The 12,103-nt window shown below is 38.5% G+C and overlaps 1 protein-coding gene across 2 annotated transcripts in view; it reads right to left on the bottom strand.

The window, feature by feature from the left end:
* Positions 1 to 12,103, bottom strand: part of LOC133535271 (chemokine-like protein TAFA-1) — a 450,393-nt gene that overhangs the window by 422,356 nt on the left and 15,934 nt on the right. For both annotated transcript variants that reach the window (XR_009802190.1, XM_061874948.1), the window contains exon 2: positions 11,619 to 11,785. Coding sequence is in view for 1 of the 2 variants with exons in the window: in XM_061874948.1 (XP_061730932.1) it covers positions 11,619 to 11,745 (127 nt within the window). In the remaining variant the exon portion in view is untranslated. The remainder of the gene's footprint in view (positions 1 to 11,618; positions 11,786 to 12,103) is intronic.

Below are 12,103 nucleotides of genomic sequence, written 5' to 3'. Positions count from 1 at the left end.
TGTTGATTTTAGCAGGAGGTTGTCATTGTATGAAATTAAGGTCTAAGAGAGACCTACATTGAGGTTTTTGTTTCATGTGTCTCTGAAATTCCTACTGGGAGTTAGAGGCAGTTTTGTCTGAGCAGGGTGCCGCCATGTTGAGACGGCAGCAGCGATAGATGGGACCGAGTATTATAGCCATCTTTTGTATTGATGGGGGAAATGCAAACTTTATGTTGATTCTAGCTGGGGGTTTTCAGTGTATGGAATATAGGTCCAAGTGAGGTTTTTGTTTCATGTGTCTTTGACATTCCTACTAGGAATTAGAGGCAGTTTTGTCTGAGTAGGGTGCCACCACCTTGAGACTCTAATGTATTACGAATAGAGAGAAGCTTTTGTATTGAATGGAGAATGGCAAACTTCCTGTTGATTTTAGCAGGGGGTTGTAAGTGTATGAAATATAGACCTACATCGAGTTTGTTTTGTTTCATGTGTCTCTGACATTCCTACTGGGAGTTAGAGGCAGTTTCGTCTGAGAAGGGTGCAGCCATGTTGAGACGGCAGCAGCGCACCAGCAGCAGAGCAGCAGTTCTTTGAGGGTTCATAAAATCCAAACTGGAGCAGTAATTAAAACTCTTTCATCAACTTTTAATCAGAAGGGTTCAATTTCTCACCTGTGCTTATTTGAAGCCGACACGACAAATGCACTTTACACAACTTTTGTTTTGAAGGGGGAATTGCAAATTTCCTGTTGATTTTTGCTGGGGGTTGTCAGTGTATGCAATATAGGTCTAAGTGAGACCTACATAGATGTGTTTGTTTCATGTGTCTACGACATTCCGTCTGGGAGTTAGAGGCAGTTTTGTCTGTGTTTTCTTCCTAGGGGGCGCTCGAGCACAATTTGAGTTTTGGGGTTTGGTTTTTTGATTAGATCGCATTTTTTGCCAGTCCTGATGTGTGTGTCCAATTTGGTTGGTTTTGAAGCATGTCGTAAAAAGAATGTTGTTTCAACAGGTTCTCAAAGTTGTTTTAATGTCTTGTTTCGCTGGGTAAAGTCTAACACGGAGATTGTTTAAACTAAAATACGGCCGTCCAAATTAACACCTTAATGCCGAAAAATCCATCCTCGTTATTCCTTACACAATTACCTAAGGAAGTAACGGTATCAAAATCTTAAGGTACTATATTGTCACGGTATTTAGGGTCATGGTACTACATCATTGTGGTATATCGAAAAAAAAACTACGTTTTCTTTTAGCATTACAAGCGCATTTGTTTTAGACCCCGTTACAGTCTATTTCCACGGTTCACCTAAGAAAATGAACACAGATGCAATCATCCTGGTTTTGATATCAAAATGCATTATTTGACAGCAGAAGACAAAGTATGAGAGTATGACAGGCAATGGCTTTTCACAAGAAGACATCTGTATTTCCCCTGTAGCAATATCTATTTATATCCGAGGCTACTGGACTCCGTGAAACCAGAGAGGCTCTCAAATTATAAAATCAATTCTAATTCAAATATTCATCATAGCATTTCAATTTTGAGAAAGCAGTTCTGGTTAGTGGCACTTATCAGCTGAGTAAGATTGATGTCAGTTTAATCCTCTTCAGAAAAAAAAACATGATATAGCAAGTTGTACGGATGCTTCATTGCCCGGCCAGAACAGTATCTCCATGTGCCCGGTTATGATTGACCATGATCCCTTTGGAAGCCTGCAGATTAGGAGTAAAATATTTTTCCTGACATTATGACAGTCAGCACTATTCGTGGATGTTGTCCACAGCAAGATTTTAAAATGTTTCCCAGAGAGTACTTCAATTACAAACTGCAATAGCATGTAAGCCGATGGGCGTCAGAGTGTCATTATTCAAAATGAAGTCCCACAGTCTAAACCAGGGGTGTGAAACTCATTTTAAATTAGGGCCGTAAAGAAAACAGTCTATTCCCGAGTGAGCCGGACTGGTACAATCCTGGCATATGAACTTAAAAATAAAGACAACTTTTGATTGTTTACTTTGGCCAAAAATAGAACAAGCACTTTCTGAATGAAACACATTTTTAGTCTACTTTATTGTGACGTTTGCTGGGCATGGTGAAGCGGGTGCGTTCTTTCAAGATGCAGTTCGGGCTCGAACACAGCGTAAAGGTAAAAACATCTAGATTTATTAAAACTTAGACTAGGAAACAGAAAACTTGCACTAGGCAGAAAAGCCAAAACAAACAGAACTAGCATGGGAGCTAGAAGAAAACATAGGCATAGCGTGGGAGCTAGCAAAATACAAAAACAGGTCTATCAGAAACGGGGATCAGCGTCGTCACTTAATACGGGTAACAAAAGCTAGGATGCGAGAACGAGTCAACTGAAAGGGCAGGCTTAAATAAAGATGGTAATCAACAAACAGGTGTGAGTCCGGAAACAAGGAGCAGGCGAAACAAATAAGCAACCATGGTGACAGAACAAACAAGGAAGTGCACAAACAAACTCAAAAATCCACAAAACATATGATCCGGGAAGCGGATCATGACACTTGATAACTGTCGCCCTATTTTTGGGCCCTTGTGTGCACAATCCTTTCCCCCCTTATCCTTTCCATCCTTTGTTACTGAGCTACTGTGTGGAACAATTTTCTTTGTGGATCAATGAAGTGACTCTAAGTCTAAAATGTAAACATTACAAATAACCCCTGGACAAAACACTTCAAGTTAGTAGAGAATTCTGTCAGCTTGTCTTAGAGATCACTTTGTGTGATAAGAAACACTTTACAAATTTAAAGTGTTTCTAAACTTATCCAAACTCTCACCATCTTGCTGGGTAGTTTTGGGGTTGGTAGACAATGGGTTTGAGCTAGTTGGGCTCCAGCTTGCGGCCCCTTCCGTTCAAAAATGTTATCAGTGAAAAGGAATTTGTATTGCAGCAAATCTTTAATTGTGATGAGACCGAAAAAAGTTGCCGCGGTGGACCCTTATTACAGAGAAGGAAAAGGCACTACCGGGACACAAGCTGATAAAGGATCGCCTCACCCCGCTAGTTTGTGCTAACACTAACAGTGACTATGTAAAGCCAACTCCCAGAATGTTCAATTAGTCAACACAAAGTAACATGATTTTCCTTTTTTGTTTTTTTGGTTTGGGAGCCCATCAACGAGACGCATGTGCCTGTGTGTGTTTGTGTGAGTGTATGAGAGGGTGTGTGTATGTGTGTGTGTTGACATTTAAGCTTGCTGTAATGTTGTTGTGTTGTTTGGAAAATAAACAGATTGTTGAGCCATTACCCCCTTGTTATGTTGGATTGATAGATATTTCCTGCATTGGACTTGCGGCACTTCTGGCGCTGTTTTGTTGTTGACATAAAACAACATGAAATGCAACATACCATGTTACATCATGCTATCACCAACTGCGTTGTAACGTACCTAAAAGTAATTAATTTGATTATTCATTACTAGTTAAACTATTATATAATGCTGTTATTACAAACAATGTGTATTTATATACACACACACATATATATATATATATATATATATATATATATATATATGTTTATATATGTATGTATCAACATACACATACATATATATGTATATATGATAAATAAATGATAAATGGGTTGTACTTGTATAGCACTTTTCTACCTTCAAGGTACTCAAAGCACTTTGACACTACTTCCACATTTACCCATTCACACACACATTCACACCCTGATGGAGGGAGCTGCCATGCAAGGCGCTAACCAGCACCAATTAGGAGCAAGGGTCAAGTGTCTTGCTCAGGACACAAGAGACGTGACGAGGTTGGTACTAGGTGGGGATTGAACCAGGGACCCTGGGGTTGCGCACGGCCACTCTACCACTGCGCCACGCCGTCCGTATAAATATATGTACACATTTATATGTCCATATATATATGTATGTATATATATATATATATATATATATATATATATATATATATATATATATATATATATATATATATATATATATATATATATATATATATATATATACACACACACATACGTATATGCATACATATATACATACATATATATGCATATATATATAAATATATATATATATATATACATATATATATACACATATATCTATATATGTATATACACATATATACATATATATATATATACATATATATATATATGTATATATATATACTCATATATATATATATATACATATATACATATATATGTATATATACATATGTATACATATATATATATACACATATATATATACATATATACATACATACATGTATATATATGTATATATATGCATATATATATATATATATACATATATACATATACATATGTATATATATACATATATATACATGTATATACATATATATACATATATACATATATACATATATATACATATATGTATATATACATACATACACATATATATGTATATATATATATATATACATATATATATATATATATATATATACACAGATATATATACATATATATCTGTATATATATATATATATATTGTCTTCAAAGTATGCAGTTTTTCACTAAGATAGAGAGACTGCTTCACCATGCAAACTTGTTGGTTTGCTTACCATGTACGAGAACCAATTAACTTCGTAAATCGAGGTTCCACTGTAGTGATGTTACTGTCAAAACATGGGGATATACAGTAGCACCACTTTATGAACGTGGCCTTGGGTAAAGTAGATTAGCCCCCTCTTCAGTGATCACCGCGACGGAATTACAGCATTAGGAACGATTTATATGCTTTTTTTCTTCTTTTTTTTAAATTTTTTTTACAATCAAGCGAGTTATTGCTTATCATCCACCATATTTGATGAAAGCTTGTGGGACATGACAAGAGTCACCAAAGTCGTAAATGTCTATACTCTACCTGGGCATATTAAGACCCGGAGACCACATGCTGCCCATTAAGCTTTTCAGTCTGGCTCGCCGGACATTCCAAAATATTTTTTTTAGATCTTTAAGATGGAAACTGTAGCTGCATCATGATGTGCAGTGATGTTTTCAAACAACCATAAGTTTTGAACTATACAAAGTATATTAATGGTTGCAATCTGCTCTTCTGCATGATTTACTAGATACTATGGTAATCTAAGTCACAGCAGCTCAGACGAGGCACCAAGCAGTATGGGTGGGGAGTGTTTCCACAGAGTGTTTCTAGAACGGCCAGCCTGAAATGCGGGTGTCAGGGACCGATTCTTTTCAACAAAGTTCTAAATCTTAGTGACATCTCAGATATATCACATTGTAGGTGGTGTTTTTTTTACCTTTTGCATTCATGTTTCGCTGTTTGTTGCGTTTTGCTTGATTGTAATATATGTTGATCGAGAGGGGGTGTGACTGTCAGAGTTAGTTTGTCGACAAACCTCAACATGCAGAGAAGGAGGCAGGCATTTAGCAGGCAAACATGTTTTAATTAAAATACTAGAACAAGAACAAAAGGAGTACAACAAAAAGCGAGCACGAGGCGGATAACAAAACAAAAAGAGCTAGCATGGGAGCTAGAAAACAAAAGGAGCTTAGCATGGAAGCTAGCAAAAACAAAAGGGCCTAGCGTGGAAGCTAGTGGGTAGCGAGCAGGAAAACAGAAGTTGTTACTTGTAGAATGAAAACAAAACGGAAGCAGGGAACTAAAAACAGTAAGCTACAAAAAGATACCGAAATACAGCTTACCGCTACGCTGCAATAACACGACACGAAACGACACGACAGGAGCGACAATACGGAAGTGACATCGACAATAATCCAGCACAGACTGGATGGGAAGGCAGGTTAAAATAGGAGAGGGCTGATTGACACCAGGTGTGGCCAGGTGCCAATTAGCCACAGCTGATGGGAAACCGCGCTCAGGGAGAAACACAGAAAACAGACACAATAAGAGCGCTGACAGGAAATACTACACACACAGAAGAAACAAAGACAAATGCAGAGGAAAAAAATAAAACATAAACAAACTGTCAGGGGCAAGCCTGACAGTGACGTTCATATGTTGTTAATATTCAGTGTTTTATCGCTCATAGTTAATTTTGTATATCTTACATTCTTTATTTTCACGCACATTCTGAGTGTCTCATTCAGTAAAAAAATGTTTTAAATTCCATTCCATTTTTTTAAGGCGGTCTGTTATAACTTTTTTAGCATTCAATCTGACGTTATTGTGAGTTTTTGTATTAGTGTATTAGTATATGTATCCATAGATGGACAGATAGATATACCGGCCCCAGGACACATTTTTTCCTCTAAATTTGACCTTCCGAGTCAAAATAATTGCCCAAGCCTGGTCTATCTATCCATCCATCCATTGGATGCTGGAGCCTAGCTCAGCTCTATTCGGGCAGAAGGCGGTGTACACCCTGGACAAGTTACCACCTTATCCCAGGGTGGCCTGGTCTATACCGAGTATGAAATTAGCCGAGCGTGCATGTTTATGTAATGTGGGGAATCAAGTCAATCCTCAACAAATTTTAAGTGTAATGAAATTTAAAAAAAAATCCTTAACCAAGCCCATGGATCCTTGTATACTCCATGAAATTGTGAAATAATTACATTAACAGTAGGAAAACGCTGCATAAAAGTGCAAACCAAAAATGTTGTTTGTTTGTGAGTCTGGCAAGAAAACCTCCATAGAACTCAGACAAAGCAATCCTAGATGCCTCTTCTAGATCCAAGCAGAGGTTGGTTGGTTGGGACAGGGTTTTTCAACCACTGTGCCGCGGCACGATAGGGTGCTTGGGATATTATGCAACTTCACCTAATTGGTCCAAAATATATTATTTGCAAATTTGATAATTTCAAACTGCAAATAACGTGCCCTTGTTTAGTGTCTGTGCTGTGTAGAGCTCGGCAAGGTAACCATGTAATACTCCATTCAGTAGATATCGGAACACGTCAAGGATGGTTTGTCATGATCCCAATATGCAGAGCACAGCGGGAGACAGTTTGCAGGTAAAAAGGATTAACCCAAAAATAAACAAAAGCTAAGTCCTGCTAGGAAAAGGCACCGAAGCATAGGGATGGCTATGCAAAACGAAAGTAAAACTGAACTGGCTACAAAGTCAACGAAAACAGAATGCTGGACGACAGCAAAGACTTACAGAATGTGTCCGTACATGACATGACAATCAACAATGTCCCCACAAAGAGGGATGGCGTTTGTGTAACAGTTCTGGGTCGGCACAGTGATTAGACTTGTTCCACTGTTCTCAGCTTTATTTATTTTCCTCCCAACCTGCGGGCGACAATCAGACAATGTCGGTATCCCGTCTTTCTTTCGCTTGCGCCCTCAGCCATGTAAAACCTCTTCTGTCTACATATACATCTTCAACAATTTACAATGAAAAAGACAGAAACAAACGGTCTGTAAAATATTGAAATGTACATTCTAAGCGCCATTCCGTGGCAGAACGAAACATGCAGCATTTGCTATGGTCAAGACCTTAGAAAAAAAATAACATCACAAACTTGGGGGCGACAATCAGACAATGCCGGTATCCCGTCTTTCTTTGGCTTACGCCTAAACACACAGAATAACACTCGTTACCTACGCACGTAAGCACAAGTCTCATACAACAATGTTAGCGATGTTAAATGCTACCTGGAATGTGAACTTAAAACTAGAGGACAACACGGGTAAACACATTCACATTCTCGGTACACACATTCATTAATTAAAGACCTCATTACTACCGAAAAACAAACAAAATGTTGGTGGGATCCTCCGACCGAGACTCACCCTCAGCCATGTAAAACTTCTCTGTGAGGGGAAGAAGGGAGGGGCTACACAACTCTAGAGGTCTACAGGAGCTCAGGTGGAACAAAAAGAAATCAAACCGCCCTCTCACAGGCGAGCAGAAAAGAGAACTGTTTGAAGATAAAACTCACAAACAAGATATAATAAGGTGTATTTTAACTACGTTACACCCGCACAACTGAAATAGTCCTGTTAGCCATGAATGGATTATCGTGGAGCTCAACTTAAACAAGTTGAAAAACTTATTAGGGTGTTACCATCTAGTAGTCAATTGCACAGAATATGCAGAGGTGGGTAGTAACGCGCTACATTTACTCCGTTACATCTACTTGAGTAACTTTGGGGATAAATTGTACTTCTAAGAGTTGTTTTAATGCAACATACTTTTAATTTTACTTGAGTATATTTATAGAAAAGAAACGCTACTTTTACTCCGCTCCATTTATCTACATTCAGCTCGCTACTCGCTACTGATTTTTATCGATCTGTTAATGCGCGCTTTGTTTTTTTTTGTCAGACAGACCTTCAAAGTAGAATCTATCACATGCCTGCGTTTCACCAATCAAATGCAGTCACTGGGGACATTTGACTCTGTTTCACCAATCAAATGCAGTCACTGGTGATGTTTGACTCCGTTTCACCAATCAAACAGAGCCAGGCGGTCACATGATTAACTGCACATTTTTCAATTTTTTTAATAAACCTTTATTTATAAATTTTAACATTTACAAACAGTTGAAAATAATAATCAAACTAAGTACAAAAACAGTACAAAACAGTATAAAACCGTACAAAACAGTGCCAGGGGGGTGTAAATTCAAAGTAACTAAAATAAAATGCAATATATATATATATATATATATATATATATATATATATATATATATATATATATATACATATAAAATAAACAAAGTGGAAAGCCATATGCTCACTCAATCTCAGTAAATAACTTAAATTTCGAACACAGCATCATCGTTTTCACAGTTTTTTGGTTGTTAGAGGTAGAGTGTTTTAACGTAGAGTTCTAAATCTTTTTTAAAGGCACAAGAAACAGGTCGGGTATTGAGAAACTTACATTTATGAATATAAAACTTAGCTAATAGTATAATGAGGTTGCAAAGGTAAAATACATTTTCAATTTTGTTTTCAATACAGTGTAAAACCAAATATATATTATTTAATATATATTATTGTTTTAGTTGCTTAAGAGATATTCCTGGCTCTGAATTTGTCCATTGCTATTTTTATGTTTTGTGCATTACTTGTTGCCGTCATCATTAAACGAACAGGTTTAGAACCTTTATTTAACCAGATAAGAAACCCATTGAGATCAAGATCTCTTTCACAAGGGTGACCTGGCCAAGGGCTCAACAGCACATGTCACAGAGCAGTTTAAAAAAAGTGATACATTGAGACATACATTTTAAAATACATAAAAGAGAACTGTAAATCAATAAAGATTTACACCTTTTAAAAACACAGGCACTGAGCAAAAGTCTCTTGCTCTCTGTCCCCTCAGGACAGAACGGAAGGCTCCAAATGGAATTAGTTCAGTGAGTTTCAGTTTCGTCTGCAAGGCATTCCATGCCAAAGGGGCAGCAATGCCAAAAGCTCGTTTGCCAAATTCAGTCCGTACATGGGGAACAGTTAATACATACAAATTGTTAGAACGTAACGCATAAGAGCTGTTTTACTCATCAGTTACTCAGTACTTGAGTAGTTTTTTCACAACATACTTTTTACTTAAGTAAATATTTGGGTGACTACTCCTTACTTTTACTTGAATAATACATCTCTAAAGTAACACTACTCTTACTTGAGTACAATTTCTGGCTACTCTACCCACCTCTGAGAATATGTACTGTACTATGCAATCTACGAATAAATGTTTCAATCAATCAATCAAAGCCAATACAAAGCAGTTTAGGTAAAGGCACCAAGAACAGGAAAACACCAACAAAACAGGAAGAGCCACCAAAATAACAGCGCTAGACAGGAACTTAAGCACTACACACAGGAAAACAACAACAAACTTTAAAAAATAGACAACCTGGTAGAGCAGGGGTGTCAAACGTACGGCCCGAGGCCCCACAAACACGTTTTATCCGGCCCGCGGGATGAGTTTGATAAGTATAAAAATTAACCTGAAATTTTTGAATGAAATAAAGAGCTGTTCTAAATGTGCCCACTGGATGTCACAATAGCAATTATTTGTATCTTTGTAGATGATGCTACATATGTACAAAATAAACCACATGATGTTAATTACATTAGTCATGGAAAATTATCAGATAAAATCATGTAATTTGATTTTGATATTTTTTTATCTTGATTGAAAATGAACACCAATGAATTGACTGATAAACATAATCACATACTTTTTTTTCTGAAAATATAAATAAGGACAAATAAATTATAAACCGCAACAGTTAAGGGTAAAAAAACAACATTAGGATTTGTACATTTTCTGAATGTGCTAGTTCTATTTTTGAACAAAGAAAACAATCTGAAGTTGTCTTTATTTTGAAGTTATCTTGTCGTGATTGGGAGTGGATTTTTCTCCATGCGGCCCCCGATCTAAAATGAGTTTGACACCCCTGTGGTAGAGTTTCATTTTTTTTACCGTTTCTGCTGGTGGTGTGCCTCAATATTTTTTTTCAATGTAACAAAATGTGCCTTGGATCAAAAAAGGTTGAAAAAGACTGGGTTGAAGATTTTTTTTTGTTTTTTTGTTTTTTTTCTGGTCGTTCCCCTTTGGTATCACTGCATTATTCACAGGACACTTACTGAAGCTTGCACGTTATTTGTACCAGTCAAAGAAAAAAAAAAAAAAAGAACACCGGGAAAGGAAAGCTAGCCTTTAAAAATGCATCCCTGTCGCTCATCCGTCAACCTCTTGTTCCAATTAACAGCGGCGAGGTACTTGGAGAACTTTCCATCAGAGTTCGCATTTGTCTGTGTCAGCTGTTTCATAACAAAGGAAGTCGGAATCCTTACATGCCGCTCAAGCCCCAGAACTCCAACATAGGCATGGATTTTCTCCAAGTTTTTTTTCTTTTTTGTGCTGTACTTCAAATGTAAGGCATTGCAAATGGAGAACTAAGCAGAAGAAGCTTCATTTTAACAGACGCTTGGCTCCAGGAGAGAGCTCCCCGCTAATGTCTGAGGGTTCAGGGAAAAACGGGACACTCGTTGTTTGAAGCTTAAGGAAAGCCTTTTTTTGCTTCCTGCTAAAAAAGCTCCCCTTGCCAGCAACACGCTCTCTTTACGCTCTTACCAATGCTGGTAAGCTCGTTCATAATCAGAGAATGAACTCTCCCCTCCACTCGCTTTGCGCCTGCAGTGCAAAAGGCGTCGGGCTTAATTACCAAAGGTTTCCATTCCAAAAGAGGGGTAACGCAATTGTCATTTCCATCCAAGGCACCGAGATCAAAGCTCCCTTGGCTACCGGGCGCATTAATGAAGGTCTTTGCCTCCAGCTCGGTGTAGTCATTTGCCGACAAGACTCCGGGTGCAATAGTCACATGCAAAAGCCTGGCAACTGTGCATGCAGAAAGAAACCACACAAGTGTGTATCTTCTCCATAAATGCAAGCAAATGTATATGAACATCCGAGTATGACTAAATCTGATGCAAATTAAAAGCAGATTTAGCCGTTGCTTATTGTACATGGCTGCGAGCGTGGCCAATCGTCACGTCACAGTACACAGCTGTGGCAAATCATTCTGACATACTGCAGCAGTCACTTTTCTGCACCACCAAAGCTGAGGAGGGAGTCACAATCTCGCACCCCCGCTTCGGGGCCTGGAAGCCAAAAAAATCGGACGAAAAAGGCAGACTTACCCAGGGTGAGGATGTCGGTGCCATCGGGGCGGGCCACGTGGTGCTGCTGGATGGTCTGGTAGAGTGAGGCCTGGCACAGCAGCAGCAGGAAGCTGAGGCTGACCCACATGGCCAACAAGCAGGACATTCTAAGGCCGGGGGTCTGCAGCTCACGACGGTGTGCGGGTCTAGGGAACACGGCATGATTACAACACGTACTTTCAGGCGCTTGAACAGAATGATTACCGTATTTCCTTGAATAGCCGCCGGGGCGCTAGTTAATTTAAAACCTCTTCCCACTCCTGCGCTTATTCAAGGCATGCGGTAAAAGTAAGCAGGCGCTAATCATTTTAAAACCTCTTCTCACATAAAATGATAAAAAATCCCTCTGCGGCCGCGGCCCGGTGGTTGGGGACCACTCCTCTACAACATGTCATCGCGCCCGCCTCTACACCATGCTATCTGCATGCCGGCTGAACGCATCAATTTCGCTGCTTCTCGTGCCA

The sequence above is a fragment of the Nerophis ophidion genome, linkage group LG16 (assembly GCF_033978795.1).
Source record: "Nerophis ophidion isolate RoL-2023_Sa linkage group LG16, RoL_Noph_v1.0, whole genome shotgun sequence".
Taxonomy (NCBI): domain Eukaryota; kingdom Metazoa; phylum Chordata; class Actinopteri; order Syngnathiformes; family Syngnathidae; genus Nerophis; species Nerophis ophidion.
This window is presented reverse-complemented; position numbering and strand designations above follow the sequence as displayed.